The sequence below is a fragment of the Rosa chinensis genome, chromosome 1 (genome assembly GCF_002994745.2).
Source record: "Rosa chinensis cultivar Old Blush chromosome 1, RchiOBHm-V2, whole genome shotgun sequence".
NCBI lineage: Eukaryota > Viridiplantae > Streptophyta > Magnoliopsida > Rosales > Rosaceae > Rosa > Rosa chinensis.
In genome coordinates this window covers 37,779,448-37,802,882 of record NC_037088.1, presented here as the reverse complement: position 1 = coordinate 37,802,882, position 23,435 = coordinate 37,779,448, and the positions used below count along the sequence as shown (strand labels likewise).

Below are 23,435 nucleotides of genomic sequence, written 5' to 3'. Positions count from 1 at the left end.
ATATATATATATATATATATATATTTATAAGATGCTGATGCTGATCATAATATTCCACCCATTTACATGAAAACGGATTAAATTTGTGTACGCAACTGAATGCTGCATTTTTGTGATATTATAATTTGCACATAACATCAAAGTACAAGGAAATACCTTGCTGGTCAGTTTGTGTAGCAAGACCAGGAATTTTTTGTTGCTAATATTTTCTCTATGATATGTCTTTCCTTTTCCAACTATTTACCAGGCATATTTCTTTCAAGTGTTCTTTCTATATATACCTACTGCACATCACCCTGTAGCATTGTGATATGAGATAGCAATCTTTCTTCTAGTGCCTGCTGGTGTGCATACCTTTACTCAGGGTCTGTTGTTTTTATTATTTTCAGTTTCCTTTTTTTTTTCTTTTTCTTTTTTCTTTTTCTCCTTTTGTTGCTTAGGTTGGAACCAACTATAGGATCTTCTCCTTCCCCCACTTTGAATGAAATCACACAAAGATTAAGCTAACTATAAAAAAAATTATCACAATTTATAAGCTAACCTAAATTATCACAATTTATAAGCTAACCTGCGTCTTCAATAATAGAGATCGCAGCATAAGTGGGCAAATGAACATGGTTTAGGTGGCTGGAATTGCTGATTATAGAGTTGGTGTTAGCTTTTCAATTTGGTTTTGCCGTTTGTAGCAGTTGATTGGCTTTATTACCTACTGAAATCTAAGGCTTGAGGTAGGGAAAGCAAAATTTTCTTTATAGCTTTGATTCTACTTTGGTGTGTATTTGGTGTGATTGTTGAGATGCTTTCTCTATATTTCTGTACTGAGTGTTCATATACGAATGAACAATGATTTGTCAAGTTTGAGTTTTGATCAAACTCTTATTGGTAAAAGTGGTTGCCTTTGGCATATTGGTTTCGTTCCTAATCTGCAAATTTGAACTGGTTGTCAGCCATAAACATGGTTGACGTTCAAATACTCAATTTCATTGTTGTGATTTTACTTTGACATTCCTTTTACCCAGATCTTTAAAATATGCAGCTGAACTATATCTTTATTTTGTCCTTTTCACAGAAAGTTTTGCAGCAGAGAACTATCTCATCTTGTCCAAGTTTCAATCCTATTAAAAAGCTTGAATAGATACTTATTAAAGATTTCTTTAGCAAGTTTTGAAAAGAATACCTACATGTGAAGTTCCTTAAAGCTAAGTTACATTGTTAAATAAAGCCTTGCTAAACAACTTCCAAGCATATATTGATAGCCTTATCCGTTTTTTTTTTCCTTCTTCTCTTAGAAGGATTTGATTGCAGTAAAGAGACTATTTGCTTCATTAGACTGCCATCTCCAGTTTTGCTTAATGAAAAGATTGTGTTCTCTTCTTTTTCATTCTCTTCTTGTCAAGTTATAATTGTAGTCAAGAATCCTAAAAATGTGATGTTTACCCCATCTTTAGTGTTGTATTGAAAAGCTTATTTACTTTACCTGGTTTCAAAGCAATGGACTATGATTTCAAATGTTATTAAAGCTTTTGTATGGCTGCAACTGAGCCTATTTCTAGTCTTTGTGTTGTCCATTCGCAAAGCTTCTTCATAAAAATTTCCTCAAGTTAGTATCTTTACTCATCTCCATTTATTTACTACTCATGTCCTATAGTAAGGAAAGTAGAAGTTATTCATGTGCTTACTGTTTTGGTTTTCTTAAGGAAAATATACAGACTATGACAGATGACTGGCTACTAGTAGTTTTACTTTCGGTTTTAGTTTTCTTACGAAGCTATTCTATTCGAATTCAATTCTGAAATTCCTTAGGGGTGCATCTGAAGACACATTAAGTTATTTATTAAGGTCTGATTTGTATCAAAAGAATAGTTGTATGCTTCTTTTTAATGGCAGGTTCTATTTCTCAATGAAAAACTGAGTTACATTACTCTGCAACCAACCCTATTTGATCATCTGCATATTGATATTTTGTTAAGGTCTGTTCATCCCATTAATGACTAAAGGTCTACAGATGGTATAGTTTATGCAGCTCTTGATTTGTTTTTATCAACATAAAAGGGCTTTTGCTTAAAGAAGCTTTTCCTGGACTAAATCTTATTATTTTATTTTTTTCTACAGAAAGTGGATTCTAAGCTCTTATTGAAAATCCTTGAATGTTCAGTTTCATGGAAAGACAGCAGCACTAAGGATGAAGGCAGTGCAAATGAAAAGAGGTGAAAAAATAGTGTCGAAACCAGCTGTTGAAGAGACTGATGCACCACCTAAATCTGCCTTCACTAAATATGATCAATAGTATGAAATATCAGTGTTTTTTGAGTTCCATTTGTTGATCATGCCAACTGCTATGGGTTATTAAACTGATGTTTACTAAACTTAGCTTCATTTTAGATGTATGTATAGCTGCAGTAACAGATTAATCAAATATTGGTATTTTTGTGAATGGATTCCATATTTGATGAATGCATTGGGTAGTTTCCAGATTTACATAATTGTGGCGCAACAAGAATACAAATATGTTATCTGAATTAGAAAGCAACAACAAAATGAAATCCAAATATGTTGTTGGACATATCTAAGAACAACAGAAACAAGGAAAAATATGTTGTTACTTGTGCATTCAAACAACAGAAAATTGTCATCTGAAATAAAAAGCAACAACAAAATAAAATCTAAATATGTTGTTGGACATATCTAAGAACAACAGAAACAAGGAAAAATATGTTGTTACTTGTGTACTCAAACAACAGAAAATTGTCATCTAAAATAAAAAGCAACAACAAAGTGAAATCCAAATATGTTGTTGGACATATCTAAGAACAACAGAAACAAGAAAAAATATGTTGTTACTTGTGCACTCAAACAACATATAAATGTTATTGTAGGCTACTAAAGTCAATAGATAATTGTAATCTAAACTGAATGCTAATGACAGTTAACTGTTATTAGAATGTGAATAAGTCCATTCAGACAACAGATAAGATTTCATATCTTCTACTTTGGAGCATTCAAACCACATTTTTCTGTCTTTGGAATAAGCATTAGATCATAGAAATTACAAGGAGCTGTTATTTGTTTTCAGATCACATCACATTTATCTGTCGTTTGAATTCACTAGCCTCATGTCTCGATTTCATCAGACAACAGAAGACCTAACAAATTTCTGTCGTCTGATAAATAAGACGACAGAGGAAATCTGTCGTCTGATGCCCCAAGAGACGTCACCGTACTAGACAACAGAAATTTTTTTAATCAGACGATAGATCTCCTCTGTCGTCTGATTGCTTTTCTGGCATAGTGCTGACTCATTTATTGGAAAGTAGTGCACTTGTGCAGGGGTAACTCATTCTCGTAGAGAGAGAAGAAACGAAAAAGAGAAGGGAAGAACTGTATTAGTTTCTGCTTTCTTGTGAAGGTTTAAATTTCAGTTGTCCTTTTTAATCTTTGATTTGTTGGCTCTTATATTTCTATGTATTTGTATATGTAATTATATGTATGGGTGAATGGAAGCTCGGGAAGGATGCAATAATCTCCGGAATGCAGATATATATTCAGGTAAGTCGTTACTCCTTTTAAGTAATCAGTTGGCTTCTATAAATGTTATACATAGCTACCTTGTCTAGGCTCAAATATATTTGCATGCATGACTTGGCCTTGGTTAAATCATTCATTATATTGATGTATATGTCTGCATATATGACCTGCTCATAGATATAAGTGAGTTTGAAATTTTCAAATCATAATGGTTTAATGAAAGAAAATTAAAGACAGTGAATGACTCTTATGTGATCTGAAGGAATTTTAATTCAGCTAGGCCCGGGATATAATTAAGGAGGGATCGAGTTCCCTTGGGTGAAAGACCCTAAACCTGATTGGGGTTCATGGATTTGAGCGGATAATTAAGTAGGGATTGTGCCTCCCTAGGGTGAAAGACCCAAAACCCAATCGGGAATCCGCTTAGTACGGGGTGTCCTCGGTGGTCTTAATCTGAGGTTATCCGCTTGTTCGGGGTGTTCTCGATGGCCTTAATTCGAGAGGTATTGGGCCTAACCGCTGACAGAGGAAACGAAAAGAAAATAGAATAAAATTAAAAAAAAAAAATTGGAAAGGAATGACAAGGTTAAATTATTTAACATAATCATGTTTAGTTAGACAAATTTTAGTGGTATGTAACAGTTACAACAAAGACCAGTACGGATCAGATATATATGGTTTAATGAATATTGCAAGACCAGATATGGTCAGTATTATAAGAATAAGTATGATTCAATATGTTAATAATTTGAGTTGGCTCCTTGAGCAGTTCTATAGCTTCTGAATGTGTTCCAAGGCTTTAGCTGAAGTAGCTGAACATGATCCATAATTATTAGTAATTACGGGTGAATATATATATTGGTGAATATATTTGGCAATCAATTGAACTGTGAGGAAAAAAAAAATGGTTGCTTATTGCAACCTGGAGTTCCGTGGTAAAATGCAAATCCAACTGATAAGTTTCAGACGAACAAAATCTAATTGCGCTTTGAATTATGATTCAGAGTTTGCTTCTTTCGCCACTAGTGTGAATAATTAAATTGCAATAGAAGCTATGCTTAGGTGATATTATTGTGGCACATGCTCTATACCACATGAACTACAGAGCCACATAACCTACAGAGAATAAGATATAGCATACGATGTTAGTGTCATACAATGAAGTAGATTTAGCGTCCGAAGGACCAAGGAGGGATTAGAAAGCATGATGTTTACATTCAAATGCAAGCCTGCAAGGGTACTGATCACAGAGTAGAATTATTGGAACAAGCTTTACATGCTTTCCTGTCACACTAATGTATAGAGAGGATATGTGGCATCATAAGATTGTGTTATCATTAGCAACACAGATTCCTAAATTATTGGATGGGTTGAGTGTTTTCAATAATATTAGTAATTGGAAACCAGAATGTTAGTTTATGCAAGTAAAATTGTAGTGTTGGATGAGTAGTCCAACGAATAGACTGACAGATCAAGAGCTATCTACTATAGACTTCGGATTATGCTATACTATTCTAAATTTCGAGGACGAAATTTTTTTTAGCGGGTGGGTTTGTAATGGCAGAGACATTTTAAAAACAAATTATATATATATATATATTAAAATGTTCGAAAATTATTAGTGACAAGTCATTAAAGATCATGTGACCATGAGAAGACGTAATGAATATTTTCTCATTATCTCAATGGATTTTGAAAGTCATTTTGAGGCTAAAATAATTAAAATGTTATCTTTTTCCTTGTCATCCATCATTTCCTTAGCAAATAAGGATTTTATTATGTGATTGTCCATCCAAACATGGTGTTAAAGAAATATATGTGGCAAATTACGATGCCTTGATTTGTTTGCCGATATTAGTACATTACATAAATAAAGAAATAAATAAAGTGGATGGGGGAGGATCAAGAAGGTTGGAGAAACTGGGAGGGAGAAAAAGAAAGAAGAAAGACTGGATCTCTTTGGAACCCGGAGGTCCCTTGGAGAGAGAAAGACTCGTTCTCTCTCTCGAACCACCTTTGCTTCTATCTCTTTACTTTCCTTCCTCCCGAATCGCCATTGGCAGCAACGATTAGATCATCAGAAAAGAGACATCGTCCAATCATCTTTTCTTGAAAATTATGTGTTGATCGTTTCTTCAGGGGCGGTGAAGTAATCATTGTTCATGTTGTGACCATGATTGCTGAATCAAAGGTTTCGATTTTCTGATTATAATGGATACAATCAATATTGATCCAGGTATGGATCTAGTAGATGGTGTTGTCTTATTTTTCTCTTCTATTAATTTGGGTCAGGATGTTACAATACATAATTACGTAATTTAATTTATAAATAAATAAAAAAACTAAAAAAGTATTGAATACTGATGGGTCCATGCATGTCCATTCTGAAAGTTTCTCACACTGATTCTTAGAGACTCGCAAAATCGTTCTAGATCCAAGTTTAGAGGTGGTTGGTGCGACCTCTCTTACAGTATACTGATGGGTGTCAACCTTGCTTATTTGGTTGGCTTAAGCAATCAATTTATGAGCTTATGGATCTCATTGGCATTACATTGTGGCTAGTGTTTTGATTGTTACCACATGGAATCTCGGCTCAGAATTGTAGATTTGGCAAGCGCTATAGGCTTCAGTCTAGTTTTGCACATCTTATGCTGTGCAAAAAGTTGCTTAACTTATAAATTAAGAAACAAAATGTGTTTTGTGAAATTAAAAAACAATCGCTTCTTTTAAAAGTTGCATCATTAAGTTTTTTTTTTTTGAATAGAAGTTGATTGTTATTCAAATAATCAACAGCCAATTGGCCATAGCTTACAAAGCTTACAAAAGAAAAACAGGCAAGAAAATCCGGTAAAAACTATCCAAGCTACAACAAACTAATTAACATCATTGGGAAGTTCACAATTAAGCAAGCCTATCCAAGAGTGACAAAGCTTCACCTCCTACGGAAAGAAATCATTCAACTAGCCCTCCCTTACCAATCACGCAATTGTGGTACAAGAAAGAAACTAGAAACGTCATAGAAGACTCATAGAAACTAAGACACCCTTAAAGAGGCTTAAACCTAAGCAAGAACGATCAAACAATAAGCAGCTCTTTCCCATTCAAGTTGGAGCATAAATCCACACCGACATCATTACCTTCCACTTTCTTTGGAGATTGTAACTACTTAGCCCGACGTCCAGGTGGACGACCCTTCTTCTTTGGAGCTACTCCCATCGAAATTGGAACCTCCACTAGTTCACCCAGTTGGAACTCCGGAGGGATAATTGCCAGACTAGGTTTAAAAACCTTTTTTCTCACACCCAAGCCCAAGTTTGGACTTCTTCCAGCAGCAGCAGAACGCCCAGCAGACTTAGTAAATAGCAGCTTATAAAACTTTGTAAATAGCAGCTTTCATAAGCTAAAAACTACGGCTGCTTTTAAATTAATCCCAATATTGCCACACCGGGTCTTGTCTTTGGACCTTGGTGTTGGATGCAAGTAGATCGGCATCTAGGAGGGAAATCAAGATCCAAACCTTCATGGTCGAGACATAAGGTAACTAAAAGATAACAAAAAAACCTATTTCAGATTCAAAACCTTAAAAGTTCAATTGGTCATTGATCAATAGAAAAAAAAGTACAAGAAAAACAAGGAAAAACTTAGAAAGTTATACTATAATAATAAAATCAGGATGACATTATTTATTAGACAAAAAACTGTTTACTCCCTATACTTATAGGGTCTCAACGTTTCAGTTCCTGACGTTTCAATTTCACCTAAAAAGTCTCAGCCGTCAATTTTCCGCTAAAAAGTCTGTTATCTTGCTGACGTGGCACTATTTCAACAGTAAAATGACTATTTTACCCTTACTGACCAAAAAAAAAATTTACTCTCTTTTTTCTCTATATTTTTAATTTGTTCTTTTTTATTCCTACTTTTTTTTAACTCTTTTCTCTATTTTTTTATTTGTTTTTTTTTATTCCTACTTTTTTTTTTAACTCTTTTTTCTCTATTTTTTTTAATTTGTTCTTTTTTTTTTCCTACTCTTTTTCTCTATTTTTTTAATTGGTTCTTTTTTATTCCTACTTTTTTTTAAACTCTTTTTTCTGTATTTTTTTAATTTGTTCTCTTTTTTTTCCTACTCTTTTCTCTCTCTGTTTTTTTTAACTCTCTTTTCTCTTTTTTTTTATTTGTTCTCTTTTTTTTAACACTCTTTTCTCTTTTTTATTTGTTATTTGTTCTCTTTTTATATATATATATATATATATATATATATTTCTCTTTTCTATTTACCTCTTCTTCCTCTTCCTCCTCTCTGCTCTTCGGCCCTATTTTCCTCCTCCTTGATCGCAGCTCCAGTTTTCGGCCACGCTTGAAAGCCGGAATGGTCGGGTTCTCTTCCCTTCAGATTCCGGCCCCTTCGTGGTGTCGGAGCTATATCATAAGCTTTCTCTCGACGTCAATTACGTTTCTTTGGTGTTGGTTTGCTGAGATGATGAGCCAATAGAGATTCGAAGAGGATAAAATATTTGAGTTTTCCTGCGAGTTTCCATGTTTTGGTCTATTTGGCTGTTTCTGATCGTAATTTTAGAGAGAAATGTTTGAACTATTTTGGCACCGAAGAAAGGGAGGTGGAACGTGAATTGATTTGATTTGGGTATGCTCCGATTTGGTTTGGAACCGCTGTATGGAGAGGGGTGATTAGGAGAGGTGGTGATGCTTGCTGGCATGACGGGGATGATGGATGGATGGTGGAATGGCCAGCACTTGCTTGGAACGGCAGGCATGCCAATGGTGATTAGGAGAGGTGGTGATGCTTGCCGAAAACTGGAGCTACGATCAGGGAGGAGGAAAAGAAGGCCGAAGAGCAGAGAGGAGGAAGAGGAAGAAGAGGTAAACAGAAAAGAGAAAGAAAGAAAATAAAATAAAAAACAAAAGAGAGAGAACAAATAAATAAAAGAGGAAAAAAGTTTTTTAAAAAAAAGAGAAAAAAGAGTAGGGAAAAAAAAGAGAAAAGAGGGTTAAAAAAAAAGAGAGAGAACAAATAAATAAAAAAAAGAGAAAAGAGAGTTAAAAAAAAAGAGAGAAAAAAGAGTAAAAAAAAAGAGAACAAATTCAAAAAATAGAGAAAAAAGAGTTAAAAAAAAAATAGAGAAAAGAGAGTCAATTTTTTTTTTGGGGGTCAATAAGGGTAAAATAGTCATTTTACTGTTGAAATAGTGTCACGTCAGCAAGATAACAAATTTTTTAATGGAAAATTGATAGCAGGGGCTTTTTAGATGAAATTGGAAAGTTCAGGAACTTTTTAGGTGAAATTGAAACGTCTGGGACTGAAACGTCGAGACCTTATAAATATAGGGAGTAAACAGTATTTTGTCCTTATTTATTTGAAATAATACTTTTTGTTTATTTGAGTGTATACTCTGTTTTGCTTAATGGGAAATTTTACAGTACTGGGGGTTTTGTGAATATTTGTGTCCATTGGATCAGTAATATATCTAATGGTCATTGGATATTCAACAAATAATTAACCTATTCAGCAGGTAGCCTGTTACAAAAAAAAAAAAAAAAAAAAACACGAACGTACGGTTCGCCCTCTCAATCTCAGTCACACCCTCACAGCCTCACTTCGCCGTCGGTTTCAGTTCGTCACCGTGCCTCCTGCGTCGGGCCTCCGTGCGCGGCGCTCCTCTACTCCACTGCTCCTCCATGTAAGTTCTTGTTTTTTACTTCTTCCAATGTTCTTGTTCTGATAAATTGAGAATCTGGGATTATGGGAATTATTGAACCGAGGTTGAATTGGAAAATTGAAATTTGAAATTTTGAATTGGTATTGTTCAATTTATTTCTGTCTTACTGATATCAACTGGGAATTTGGTAAAGGCGTAATGTTGCAAAGTTGGAAATTTGGTGAAGCTGGAATTCTGGATATTTGGGCGTTCTTGTTTCTGTTGTTGGCTTATTGCTATAATGTTATGTGTGGAAATTTGTGATGTTCTGTTAGATTTTTCAATTGGTACTTTGTTAGATTGAGACTTTGAGGTAGATTGTTCTAAAATGGAGTTAAGGTCAGATTATAGATGGAGTTGATCATTTGATTGTATATATGACTATTTACTATTTGTAAATGACGTTCCAATTACAACTATGATGTCTGGGCAAACTTACAGCTTAGATAAAAGTTCATTACAACTAAGTCACCAAAACATTATGTGCAGAATTTTTAATCGTTAATTTTTTTTAATCTCCGAATCACTAGATATAATACAATTAAGCTTGGATCTAACTTGGATTCCTGGACTCTTGAGTTCACTCTACTATCTGCATTTGGCTTGAAGTGCTCACATCATTTATAACAGCAACCTCTTATGAGGGTTCTAAACTCTCCATTGGAATTGCAGAATCAACACTTCCACCTGAGTTGCCAAATAAGCGAGCGCCTTGGAGATACCTGTATTTTACATATTTAAAGCCCGTGTAGATCCCAAGCTACTATTGAATTCAAGGTGCAAATAAAAAAGTAAGTGCATTCATATTCTTTGATGGTGTCTTACATTAGCTGTGAGGTTTACCACAGTCAAGATCTCAAGAGTGTTGCTTATTGATTCTCACCAATACAATATATATATATATAGATATATATATAGATATATATATATAGACACACACACACACACACCATTCATAGGGTGGTGTGCTGTTTAACATATCTAGGTACCTCATCTAGCTTATATAATGCTGCAAGATCTTCTAATGGAGCAGTAGCAATGAATACAGACTACTACAATGTATACTACAGCAGTAGCCAATTAATTAACCCAAAAGTAGAGATGGTTTCTTAAAGTATATCCATTCATATAAGAACACAAGAAAATCTGAGAGCACCAAATAGGAACAATTTGAGTTTTACCTCCCAGCAATACATACATATTTCAGTTCAGGAGTGTAAACAAGTTTTGAGCAATTCTTTTCAACATAATACAGGAGTCCCCTTGTTTGATCAATAACCCCTGACACACCTTTTGGAGGTGGTCTGCACAGAATATAGGTGACAATTATTTGACACACCTTTTGGAGGTGGTCTGCACAGAATATAGGTGACAATTATATGTCAGGAAGAAATTTGAATTAAGCTTTTGTTGATGGAAACACATAAGTTAATATAACATGTTATCAGTAAGCAAGCAGCCCTCAAAGACATGGTCAGAGGGATCCAGAATTCTTAGCAAGAACTTATCATGAAAAAATTTAATAACCTACTGGTGGGGGGTTCCAAGAGTCAATAACAGGGAAATATCTGATTTCCCTTATTCTTCCATGTAGAGACGTGCAAGCCATGGGTTTTGATGTTAGAAAGGATGACAAGAGAACAAGTGCTAGGACTGGGAGAGTCACTATCAGCAAATGGGTTTGTTCTGCAGAGGGGAAAAGACGAGAGAAATATATGGACAACAATAACAATGTCCGTATGCCAAAGAAATTGACAAGGTGTCACTGCCCATGTTTTCTCAAGGTGAGGTACTTCAAGGAGAAGAACTCGTATTAGCGAGAACGGATGTAGAGATATGGGACACTTACCCGAACCCTGCACGCACTATGGCTCGAAATGATCTTGTTTATTTTGTGGTAATAAATTTTAAAGAGTGAAATCATTCTCTTGATTATATGGAAACTGTATTGCACATCACACTTAGCTTCTTGTTGTTTGAAATACAGCTTTTGGTATTGGACACAATATTTGACAATGAAATCCAAAGTAGTTTCAAGAAAGGATGGTCGTTTTGTTCATTCACAGTTTTCAATGTAGATGACATTCACATTCAACAAAACAACTCCGATTGTGGCATTTTCATGCTCAGATACATAATAAACTATGATAATCCGTTGAAAGATGAGGTAAGATGATTCAACTTTAATTGCAATAAATGATGTTTTTTCCCCTATTGTATAACTTTGATGTTTACTAAATGCAGTTAGATTCTGTAAATCGTCGTGTGCAACTTGCCCTTTGGATGTTGAAGCACCCAAAGAACCAAGCATGGGTGAAAATTAATGAGGCTTTAGATAATGAAAACAAAAATGATGGTGCCAAGAACAAGATCAAGACAATAGAAGAAATTGATGAAGCTACTGGAAATAGTGTTGATCAACATCAGGGTAGGAGCTATTCAAAAGTCGTGCAGAGAAAAACCTCAACACTACAAGCAAGGGGTCGTGGTCGCCCTCATACTGCAAAGAATAAAAACTCTCGAAAATAAATCTAAAATTTGTTTTAATAGAATCTTTATGAGATTGTCAAATGTTTTAGGATAATGAGTGCAAATCTCTATGTTTCATTTCGTCATTCCTCCTCACAACTTCATCTAAAATGTTTCTTCCCAAGTTTTTTTTTTTCAAAATGAAAATCATAACATCCCTTGCAAGGCAATGCCGATCAATACAAAATCTCGGATCTCAATGTGAACAGAACATACAATCATAGTAAAGAAACAAACAAGAACGGGAACAAATATCCTAAGTAAGAAAAGAGCTGACTGTCTAAAAGACAAGCTCATAAGGCTTCATGCCAGACCCAAGAGAGAATCTTGCAGCTAAGTATGTCTTCAAGTCTGGGACAGCCTCAATGGACATTATCAACAAAGCATCCACACTCTTCTGATCATCTTTCCTCTCTTGTGGGAACACTTTCTTGTCCTGCAATTTGTTATTGGGAAAAATATTAATAATGGAAAGAAAAAAATGAAATAAGCTGTTAAGAGTATTTATGACTTTCCAATAGCAAACTTGAACAAAATCTGTTGCAAAACAGATGGGTGTATCATGTCTTTACAAAAATGAAAACCAGATGAAACTAGCGTTGGAAACCAATTACAGAAATTAAGTGTCAATAGCACGAGGACTCTTTATAATTGTAACCTAATAGTTACAGAACATCTGTACAAACGGATTTACTATTAGAATCTCAACACAGGATATACATATATCTTATACATGAACTCTTTATAATTGTGATACTTTTGCAGATTGATGCATTCAGTTCTCACTACGCTATTACATGAAGTTATTCCAATTGCTATTCCCAAAAAAAAAAAAAAAAAAAACAATCCTTTCAATACATTTTCAACTAAATAGCAACTAGCTTAGAGTGCCTATTACCCAATAAATAACTACTACTCAACTAACTAACCACCCTACAAACAATTGCAGTGTGCATAAGAGGTCATAATCTTCACATTAACACACAGAAGACGAAAGAACAAAACAGCTTTAACATTCGATTAATACTTTTCTAAGAGAAACTGAAGCTCACCAGTAACAAGAAGCAACCCAGATGAAAGCTGCTTAAGGAAAACAACTCTCTTCCACTTAAACCTTCCAGCCAGTATAATCACCACAGTCCCGGGTGTAATTACTAATAGAAACAGTAAGAAAAAAGGGAAAAATTTTACCTGGTTTGGGATCACCATGAAGATTAAGAGTGGTTGAATACCGATCCTCCAAAGCCTCTCTCCCCCCTTTCTTACGATATACGGAGAAGTAACCTTCTCAATCTTCCAGCACCTCTCTCCACACCGCCGTAGACGGCGTCCCCGGAGCAGCCCCAAATCCCGTCGATGCAATCGGAATGCAAAGCTTCGCCGACCGCTTCCTCTTCAATTGCGTCACCGGAGACGACAATCTGGGAACAACACCAGATAGCGTGCTCCGAGACTTGGGAATCCAGAGCCGGAAGGGCAACAACCCAAATCAGAACCCGAAACAAGAAAATCAGAATTGTCAACCCTAAAACCCAAATAAAAACTCTAATTCTAAATCAAAATCAAATCATCATGAAAATCGGTGACGTTTGAATCATTGAGATGAGCCCATGTCACAAAAATGGTTCTTATGAAAACCCAGATGCAAACTGATATGAACTTGAAACCCCAAACTATGAAACCCAGAAAAATGCAACCTAGAAACCCAAATTTCAATCAGACATTGAACTAGCTAGGCCTAAGTTTCGAAACCTTACCCAATCTTTGGTGAAGCGACCGAGAGAGTGTGTTGATAAAACTATGAGAGAGAGGGAGAGACTCTGAGAGAGCAAGAGAGGCCGAGAGGAGCTGAAAATGAGATAAGAGAAAATGATGAAAAATATTGTAAAAAAGGTCCTCTTTGTGGTAATTACAAAGTCGAGGACCAAATTTATTGGTTAATGAACCACTTTACAAAATTGAAGACGAATATGTTGTTAAGGACTGAATAGAGCATGTGTCCTAACTCATGTAATAGAGATCTTGATTGTGTAATTGGGTGATACATTGTGTAATGTTCGTCATTGAGAAAATAATTATATCTCTGACAACTGCTTATTACGATATACAAGGACAAATGATGAAAAATGTTGTAAAAAATGTCATCTTTGTGGTAATTACAAGGTCTACGACCACATTTACAGGTTTATGAACCATTTTACAAAATTGAATACGAATGTGTTGTCCGGGTGATAAATCTTCATATTTCATACTAAATAGAGCATGTGTCCTCATTCACGTAATAGAGTTCTTGATTGTGTAATTGGGTAGTAACTTGTGTAATGTTCCCCATAAAGAAAATAATTACATCACTGACAACGATTATTATGAATATAAGGACAGATGATGAAAAATATTGTAAAAATTGTTCTGTTTGTGGTAATTACAATGTCAAGGAAAACATCTTCCAATTTTTGAACCATTTTACAAAATTGACGACAAATGTGTTGTGTAAGTGATAAATCTTCATATTTCATACTAAATAGAGCATGTGTCCTCATTCACATAATAGAGTTTTCGATTGTGTAATTGGGTGATAACTTGTGTAATGTTCCTCATTGAGAAAATAATTACATCACTAACAACGATTATTACTAATATAAGGACAAATGATGAAAAATGTTGTAAAAAATGTTCTGTTTGTAGTAATTACAAGTTCTAACACAACATCCACCAGTTTATGAACCATTTTACAAAATTGACAACAAATGTGTTGTACAAGTGGTAAATCTTCATATTTATACCAAATAGAGCATGTGTTCTCATTCACGTAATATAGTTCTCCATTCTGTACGTAATTGGGGTAAACCTTTTAGTAATTACTCAATTTAGGACAATATTTACAAGTATATGGACAATATTACAAATTGATGACAAATGTGTGCTTAAAAATGTAATTTTAATTTTTTTAAATTGCCATGTGTCAAAATTTGAATGGGTAACCTGATGACCTATTCATCAGGTTACCATCATATTAACTTGCTATATATTTAAAAAAATAAAAATAAAAAGGTATCCCATACTGGGGGGGTACTATAGTCTGTCTCTTGCTTAATATGTTTTTTTTTATGACGTTAATAATTTCTCCTGCACATGTTCTTGTCATTCTTGAGGCAACAACGTTCTCAATAAAGCTACAAAAGCGGAGGTTTTTGGTTGTAGAATGTCTAAAGCATACCCCGATCGATTGTTCTTGTGGGAGTTCATATGGCACTTCTAGTAGTTGTTCTGGTCCTCTAAAACTGAATCTCTTGAATTTTAGTTTATGACATTGTGATAGAGGAGAAATTCAACCTTTAGAGTTAAATCTTAAAGTCAGCCATCATTGCAGATAACTCCATGTATTTTGTACCAGATATTAGTTTTCAGTTCTTAATTTTGGTTTTTGATGAATTTACATTAGGAGTAGGGATTAGAGATAGAGCAAAAATTTGAAGTGATTATATAGCACTTACATTACAAAAGAAGGCAGTAACATTATTCAAATATTCATTTATATCAAATCATTAGAGAAGGCAGTAAATTATTCATGTAATCATTTATTTCGAATCATTACATTACATTCTGCTTATAATGTGATGAGGATAAGAGAGTTTAAAAGGAGAAAAAGAATGAATGTAGCGAACAACAAAAAATGCTCTGTAGAAAGAACAACAATGATTATGGCACCAGATGAGTCTGGGCTTCTGTTCTTATACCTTCATTGATACAGTCTGGTTTGGAGAATTTAAGATCTAGCCTTCAGTGTGTTTCCAATGTCAATGACAAAACGGTATCTGACGTCTGCTTTGGCAAGGTGCTCCATGGCAGTGTTCAAGTAGTCAATTGGGATAACCTCGATGTCTGCTGTTAGGTTGTGCTTGGCTGCAAAATTGATCATCTTTTGTGTCTCCTTCATATATACCTCCAATGCCGCTACCAGCTACCATCTTCCTTCCTGTTAAATCGAACATTAGCTCTATTAATAACCCTACAATGCAAAAGATAACAGGAAAAGCCAACTACTCATAGTTACATGCTTACCCATGAGTAAAGGAAAAACTAGAAGCTCGATCAAGAGGCTTTTCTGGTGCACCAACCATGAAAAGCTTTCCATGAGACTTCAACAGACCAATCAAAGGTAAGAGAGGATGTTGTGCAGAAACTGTGTCAATGATCCCATCCATGGTACCAATGGCAGCCTACAAATTAATCAATGAAACAAACATTAATTAAGTAACTTGTTCATTGAATAATCCACTTAAAAGTCGTAAAAGATGTAACTTGTTCAAATAATTACCTTCATTTGATCTTGGTCACGACTAACCAAAAACGAATCAGCTCCTAGGTGTTTAACTGCTTCCTCCTTCTTATTAGGGGACGTACTGATCACTGTAACCTTCACTCCCATTGCCTTGGCAAACTTCACTGCGACGTGGCCTAAACCACCTAGGCCAACCACACCCACATGCATGCCGGGCTTGTCAAGTCCAAAATATCTCAACGGGCTGTAGGTTGTGATTCCGGCACATAGGAGAGGAGCAGCACAATCAAGGGGTAGGTTGTCCAGGATACGGAGTACGAAGTGTTCATCTGCATCCATAATGTCAGAGTAACCGCCATAGGTGGTGGTTCCGTCATAGTACTTGGCACTGTACGTGAGTATTTGTTTGGGGCAGTAGTTCTCAAGATGGTCGGTACAATTGTCACAAGATCGGCAAGCTCCAACTATGCATCCAACACTGACTTTGTCTCCAACTTTGAATTTTTGTACATTGCTCCCTACTTCGGTTACATCACCGACAATCTCATGCCTGCATTGCCAAATTGTGTTTATATTAGATTACTGAAGAGGGTTCAAGCATTAATATAAATAAAATGGTAAACACCTTTACCAGTTATACTAGTAAAGAGTGTGCAGGAATAGGTCGAACGTACCCGGGAACCAGAGGATAGGTAGAGAAGCCCCATTCATTCTTGACCATGTGAAGGTCCGAATGGCAAATCCCACAATACAACACTTTGAATGTCACGTCTTTCTCTCCGGATTCCCTGCAATCGAATCGGTTGAACTTCAGAACTATATATAAAACAAACATGTACTATATATACCTTCTGGAGAAACTGAAGGGAGAGAGAACACCAGATGAATCTCTTGCAGCCCATCCAACTGCCTTCCTGGGGTGTTCTTAACTGATGGTTTTGGTGTTGAGGCTTAATGTAGTTCGACTAGTAAAAGGTGAGAGACAGACAGATATGGAAGTATGAGCTACCTTCAATGGAGTTAAATGCTATATATATATAGAGGGAGGAGATTTTAGGGTTTGGGCTGGGGTGACGTACTGGGTGAGGAAAATAGAATGTCGAAGAGATGATGACGTATTGGATGAGCAAATTAATAAAAAAATTAAAGAGATTAAACTGACGTCAGCGGTCAACAGAACGGTATGACTGAGTTTGATGAAATAAAATTTTGTTGTTGAATGTGACTATGCTTCTTTGCTTCGCACGATGAGAGAGAAAGGGGGAACGATCGAGCTTCCAAAATCGACGACTCTCGAGCCAATCAATAGTTCGGGTCCGGCGCCGACAATACTTCCAATACTGAGGTAAGCTCTATTTCAATTTCTTGGTAATTGATTGTTGGGTTCTTCAAAATTGAATCTTTAATTTCCCAATTGGTCTATAAATATTTGATGCTTTCTCTCTGCTTTCTCTGTAACGAAGATCATGCGGATCTAATGATGATTATATAGAATTTCACTCTCTATGCTTTCTGTTTTGTCATGAAGAGAGAATGGGTACTTACCTTCTTCAAAATTGAGTACTTGATCATAAAGCGTGAGGCTTTGGTTATGATGTTTTTGATGTTGGGTTGTCATTGAGGTAATTGCTACTGTTTTACATAATGTGATCTTAATGAGAATGTACACTTTAACATGCACTGAAATAGTGGTGAGTGTGTGTATGTGGAGGCTGATTGTTTTAGATAGATCATTTGGTGTCTATGGTTAACATGAGCTGTATTACAGCGGTAGGCAGGCAAAGAAGCTCAAAGTTGTGGTACTCGAGCAGCTCAACCGACAGTGACACTAATGACACAAAGAAAGTTGGTGCTGAAGAAGATTTTGACGATTTTCTTAGGTGGCTTGAAAGATACGAAATGGAAGCCCGAGTAGTGGATCCAAAGAGGGGTTGGGGATTTCATGGTGTGCACAAGGTATTTTTACTCAGTTGAATGATATAGTTTCCTTGTGTATGTGGACGCATATGTCTGCAAATACATCTGCATTGTGTCATAACGTGTAAAGATTACTAGGGTAATTTGACCAGAGCTTCCAAACCATGTTTACTCCAACAAAATGAAAAAAAGAAACATCTAATTATAGTTTATTTTAATATGGTTCTGCTTAAGCAAACTCAAATTGATCTAAAACTCTTACTGTGATGTGATGGATTTTAGGTGTTGATACATACTGGTAGTTCAATCCTTTCTCTAAACCTTCCTATGGGGACTGCTTCATTCAGTGTCTCATCACTTAAGTTCATAGACTTCTTTATGTTATGAATTGCATGAACTCTGATTCATTGAATTGGAGAGCACGATTAATTTGATTGATAATCTGTTTTGAAAATTGTCAGAGTGAGATAAATTGCATCTTTTGGTTCTGTTTTTATTTTTATTTTTTTTATTCAAATTTATTTACAGCATTTTATTTCCACCAGCATGAGAACTGTTGCTCTGTCAGCTCTGAGGTGACGAATTCTGGTAGTTCAATCTTTCTGCAAACCTTCATATGAAGTCTGCTTCATTCCATGTTTCATTATTTATATCAGAGTTAGATATATGGCCTCCTTTGGTTACAATTTACACCTTTAAAATACCAAACTTCATTTTCTGTTTAAATTTCAAAGTGAAGATACAGACCCTAATCATTTATTACTGCTTTACCAGAAGATATGGCTTTTATTGTCAAGAATTTTGTTTGAAGTTGCAAACTTTGATTTCATGTTCTTTCTAGGTTCTTTGAATTTCTGATACTTTCTGTATTTGGATAAGTTTGCTGTAATGGGTTTTTGATTATGGTGCTTCTTCTTTCTAAAACAAAATTCTATGTCTTATGTGGTATTGTCGATTGCATTTAAAAAGTGATGTGTTTGATTGTAGAGATACTTAGGATGACGGTACAAACTTTGAGCTGACAAAGTTTGATAATGAAAATATAATCTTTGAGCTGTTATGGGAGTGTAGGCTACGTGTTTGTGATATATGTACAGAGTTTGCTATTCTGTATCCTTTTGATCATCAAGGAATTGTGATATCTGTATTTGTCCGCACTCTCTGCAGTACATCAATCCTATTCTCAAGAATTCACAACATCGTTTGAATGGGAACTTTTATATGCAATAGAGAGGGTTTTGACTCTTCAATGTTTATATGTGTGACTATGAATGTTCTATTGCTTTTTCCACCTGTGGTATGTATACAGTGCAGTCATTCCCTCTCCCATGTTGGTTCATATTTCAAAAAACCTTCTACTTACATACGTTATTGCTAATATAAGTTACATATTCTTGCTGAGCTGCTGTGTTTTGGGGATTGAGAGTTCTATAAAGATTGCTAGCATGCAAAATCAGTTGAGGAGGTAGGTTCTATGTCCTGTGAAATGCATTAGTAGTTCGTTCTCTTACAGATCTTTGCTGACATGAAATTTCCGACCATTGACTTTTGTTGTACGGCTCTTCTGGCTTTTTGGCTGCATCAGTATTGCTTAGGCCTCATTGATTAGATTACTCAATATCTCTGTTTTTCTTATTCAAATCTTCAAATTTAGATACCACTATATTTTTTCAACACTTTCTTGGTCCAAATTTTCTGTTTCTAATAATATCAAGAAGAAAACAAAGACCTTAGATACAGATAAAATATCAAGAAGAAAACAAAAATCTTAGATACAGATAAATCAATACAAACTGTATATAAACAGTGGTCAATTTCTAATGCCTTCTCCAATAACATTGATTAAGGAGATTAATGCTCTAAAGTATAAAAACATATTTTTTTTAAGCATTACCTCCTCTTATTCTAAATTAAAGTTCTCATTAGAGAAATGACCAAAATATTACTTCTGTTGTTGTGTCTGTTTGATATTAAATAGGGTTGGAAGGAAAGTGCTTCTTATATGTTACTGTTTGATCATATTCAAGATTACATTTCAACGGCAACTTCAGTCACTCTTTTCTTCTCTTACCATCCAATCTTTCAGTGGCAGCCCCCAGATCAATAGCAGATGATGATGATACATCTGAAGAACTTATATATAGTTATACCAGTAAAAATTTTACTTTTGAAATATGTAAATATGCAAGTCTGGTTAAAACACCAGATTTTGTACTATGGAAGGGATAACATTTTGAATTAACATTTCTTAGCTTATGATTGTGAATCTATTACGTACAATTTAGAGAGAAGAAAAAAAAAAAAAAAACTAACCCAAAGAACATAGAAGGGCTACCTTATATGCGGCCCAAATATTGATAACCAGCAGCTTGTGGATTTAACTAATGATCAGCTTAGTTTGGGATTGTTGTGCTGTGAGGGAAATCACTTTTGAATCTGCTGTGAGGGGAAACACTTCTGAATCTGCTGTGAGGGGAAGCACGTCTGAATCTGCTATGAGGGGAAGTAGCTGAGTGTTTGGTAAACTATTTTTAGAAGTGTTGTGAGAATGAAAAACAAATTCTGAGTATTTGATAAGTTATAAATAAAATATTTTTGATTGGCATAATTACGAAAAGGGTCACATGAACAGCAAAACAACTGAACTAATAGGAAGGAGGATAGTGGATTGTGAATCCAATCCAGAGAACAGATCCCCTTGCGAGTTAAACAAGCAAAATGATCTGTGCTTAATTAACATCTCTATTGATCCAATGCTGGAAAAGCAACTGTAACTTCTCTAATGCTCTCTAACAAAGTTGCAACTGTCCAATTTGAAGATTATCCGATTCGAAAATCAAAGAAGAGGAGAATGGATGAGCCAAAAGCAAACCTTCTTTAATAGCCAAAATCTCAGCCATTAAAGTCACAAATTAGCTTCTTAGCTATAAATCAGTTCAAGCCAAACCAACCCATTTCCTCTCTTCAATCCATCAATGGCGTCAAGGATGACCAGCTTCTAGTCCAAACCCAACTACATGTTCCCGACCCACAACCCGATTCGCAACTCCGACGGAGTCTTTGAGTTCGACGAGGCCGAGTTGTGGGTCAATCCATCCAACGGTTCAAACCAGCAGGCTGAGTCAAAGAAGATGATGTCCACTATGGAAATCAATTTCTTTACCATCGATTCTTTAGAACCCAGCAACTAATTAACCACGGACATCCAACATGAAATAATGAATGTCCATCAAATACAAATAAAATATTAACCATGAGGCAAACAAATAATCAGAACCCAACCCAAACATGTAAAAATTACCTCTTAGAGAGGAGAGATTCTTCTATGAATTTTTTGAAGACAATGAAACTGAAGGAAAATATATGAACACTAAAATTGGAGAAAGAGAAGGGGATAAACGATATCTCGAACAGATAAATAAAGTATCATAGATCTAAGACTCAAACATTGTTTAAGAGAAGAGATTTGGATCAGATCTAGTGAAAGAAGAGGGAAGAGATATGGGTCAGACCCAGTGAGAGAAGAGGGAGGACGCTAGAACTGAAGCAAAGAAAATTAGGACATTTGATGTAAATTCGTGAGAGCATCAAGGGTAGTTTTGGTAGTCTATAAAGTTTCATTAAATCCTCTGCATCCTCCATTTGGTTTCCGCAAAAGTTGAAACAAGAAGCACCTCAGAGCTGCTTTTGATTTCCTGCTATTGGCTGCAGCGCTTCTTCCAGAAGCACAAATTTTAGAGTTTACCAAACACCCTCAATCCCATTAGAAGCTCTTTTGGGATCAAAAGAAGGTTTCAAAATCAATCCCAAACTGGGTCGAGGTTTGGAGGGGATGCAACTTGTATTTCCTCTGTCTTTTCATCAAGAGGAGGAGGAGGAGGAGCTAGTCATAATCAAGACATATTAGCAGGAATATATGAATCAAAATTAAGAGAAGTGATCAATAAATAAAATCTTGATTTGATTACACAGTTGAGTCAATTAGTGACATACCGTCCACAGTTGATTCCTCAGAGTCATAAGCAACTACTTGAGACGTAGCTGCTGCTTCCTCCATTAATTTGTCGCTCATCGTCTTTCTCATCGGGTCGAATATTTGTGATTATAAGAGAAGGCACATGTTTGATTTTGTAGCAATCCTCTCCTCCTTCCCCAAACCTACTGCAGAATCTACCAGGCATCAGGTCAATTGTTAATTCCTTGAGGGTAGTAATATCCTGAAGCCCATCTGGAACTGCCCGCAATTCTTTGCAATATTCAATGTGCAATCTCTGAAGACTAGGCATGGCTTCTTTCTCCACCCTTCACTCCTTCAAATCTTGAAGTGGTACTTTGAACCTGTTTCACTAATGGAGGTCTTTGCAAAAGGAGTTAGATTTTGTTGAGCAACTAAGATTGCTCTAATCACATTCTCCTTATTCATGCATGTGATGTAACTCTCCATTGTCTTGACCCCAACTTTTAGTTCATCAGGGAAAAACACATAAATCTAGTACCCAACAACCATCAATTAGAACCCGAACAATACTACTTCAAGAACACTAAATCCCATCAAATACTTGATCAGACTCGTCACCTCTCTTCCTTCTATTAATAGTAAGGTCCTCCCTTTTCATGTTCTCTCCATGTTTGTTTTTAAACTGCGACATTGTCATGTTGAGATCGTGATCCACAATTAGATAGTCCCGATCTTTTAGCATTTGCATCACTATCTTTCGAACTCTATAGAGCCTCTAATTTCTTCTTGAGATTACAAAGGAACCTTAGTGAGATTTCTTTGGAATTACAAAGGAACAAAAATTGTTGCAAGCATGTTGACACCAAAAGTTGCTTCTCCATACCAATGAAAACCATTTTACATGATCAACTACAATATGCATAGAATAAACATGTTTTCCTTCTTTTCTAGAGTGAGAAAAAGTCCGAAAACTTTCAATCCAGTATGAAAAGTCAACTAACCACAAATTACAATGTAAACATAACACCCTCTAAACCAAAACCTAAAAGAGAAGAACCTGGCAGAGTGGGAAGTGGTGAGGGAAGTTCCTCACAGGAGAAGAGCTCTCAAGTCACAGCAACTGCCGCGGAAGAAAACAAAGAGAGAAGGTTGCCCGTGCGGGATGAAGAATTTAAAGGGTGTGTGAGACGGGTTGGGTAGAAAAGCTCAAAGAATGTAGACCGGGATACTAGGTGAAATCGAAGAGACTTTCCATGCGGCCCAAATTTGATGACAGCAAATGTAGAAGTGTTTACACTTTAATGAATTTGAAGGTGTTATCGATAATTTGTATAATAAAAACAAATTAGAAAATGCAAAAATGTGTGTTGATAACAATTTGGGGTTTGCTGAGTGTTCAGCGCTTAGGCTATTTGTTATGGATGTTCGGAGAATTGGGGTGGTAGAAACGAAGTTTTTAGCATGGAACACACCAACAATTTTTAGCATAGGTGATGTTGCTAGGGTAGATCGA

General features: G+C 35.6%; 2 protein-coding genes, 1 long non-coding RNA gene and 1 pseudogene across 11 annotated transcripts; 2 read left to right on the top strand and 2 right to left on the bottom strand.

Annotated features, from left to right (window-relative positions):
* The first annotated feature begins 9,068 nt into the window (after positions 1-9,068).
* LOC112181932 lies at positions 9,069-11,906 on the top strand. 6 transcript variants are annotated; one of them, XM_040512640.1, is made up of 5 exons: positions 9,069-9,218; positions 9,909-10,027; positions 10,831-11,133; positions 11,224-11,403; positions 11,481-11,906. In XM_040512640.1, the coding sequence occupies exons 3-5, from the start codon at positions 11,008-11,010 to the stop codon at positions 11,763-11,765; spliced, it is 591 nt and encodes a 196-aa protein (XP_040368574.1). In that variant the 5' UTR covers positions 9,069-9,218; positions 9,909-10,027; positions 10,831-11,007; the 3' UTR covers positions 11,766-11,906. The 6 variants fall into 6 exon arrangements, 3 of the variants coding, with proteins under 3 accessions (XP_040368574.1, XP_040368576.1, XP_024176110.1); XM_040512642.1 differs by having other exon boundaries at positions 10,492-11,133; XR_005804594.1 differs by lacking the exon at positions 10,831-11,133.
* LOC112181934 lies at positions 11,905-13,154 on the bottom strand. The gene is made up of 2 exons (XR_002929207.2): positions 12,957-13,154; positions 11,905-12,201 (listed from the first exon to the last, which is right to left on the bottom strand). It is a non-coding gene; the product is annotated as an uncharacterized LOC112181934 (long non-coding RNA).
* A 2,220-nt stretch (positions 13,155-15,374) lies between these two features.
* On the bottom strand, positions 15,375-16,969 carry LOC112166219 (annotated as a pseudogene).
* A 265-nt stretch (positions 16,970-17,234) lies between these two features.
* Positions 17,235-20,206, top strand: LOC112166210. Of its 4 annotated transcripts, XR_005805386.1 has the most exons (4): positions 17,236-17,392; positions 17,576-17,669; positions 17,816-18,003; positions 18,952-19,935. XR_005805386.1 is itself a non-coding variant. In XM_040513398.1 (3 exons), the coding sequence occupies exons 1-3, from the start codon at positions 17,295-17,297 to the stop codon at positions 20,069-20,071; spliced, it is 384 nt and encodes a 127-aa protein (XP_040369332.1). In that variant the 5' UTR covers positions 17,253-17,294; the 3' UTR covers positions 20,072-20,206. The 4 variants fall into 4 exon arrangements, 1 of the variants encoding a protein (XP_040369332.1); XR_005805384.1 differs by lacking the exon at positions 17,576-17,669 and having other exon boundaries at positions 17,235-17,392; XM_040513398.1 differs by lacking the exons at positions 17,576-17,669; positions 18,952-19,935 and adding an exon at positions 19,943-20,206 and having other exon boundaries at positions 17,253-17,361.
* Positions 20,207-23,435: the final 3,229 nt, after the last annotated feature.

Bases quoted from the DNA above. Each gene is read 5' to 3' on its own strand.
- LOC112166210 (XM_040513398.1), top strand. From the start codon at position 17,295: ATGAGAGAGAAAGGGGGAACGATCGAGCTTCCAAAATCGACGACTCTC. The intron at 17,362-17,815 runs GTCCGGCGCCGA...GCTGTATTACAG, and splicing joins CGAGCCAATCAATAGTTCGG to CGGTAGGCAGGCAAAGAAGC. The intron at 18,004-19,942 runs GTATTTTTACTC...GATATTAAATAG, and splicing joins GATTTCATGGTGTGCACAAG to GGTTGGAAGGAAAGTGCTTC.
- LOC112181932 (XM_040512640.1), top strand. From the start codon at position 11,008: ATGTTTTCTCAAGGTGAGGTACTTCAAGGAGAAGAACTCGTATTAGCG. The intron at 11,134-11,223 runs GTAATAAATTTT...TTTGAAATACAG, and splicing joins ATGATCTTGTTTATTTTGTG to CTTTTGGTATTGGACACAAT. The intron at 11,404-11,480 runs GTAAGATGATTC...TACTAAATGCAG, and splicing joins ATAATCCGTTGAAAGATGAG to TTAGATTCTGTAAATCGTCG.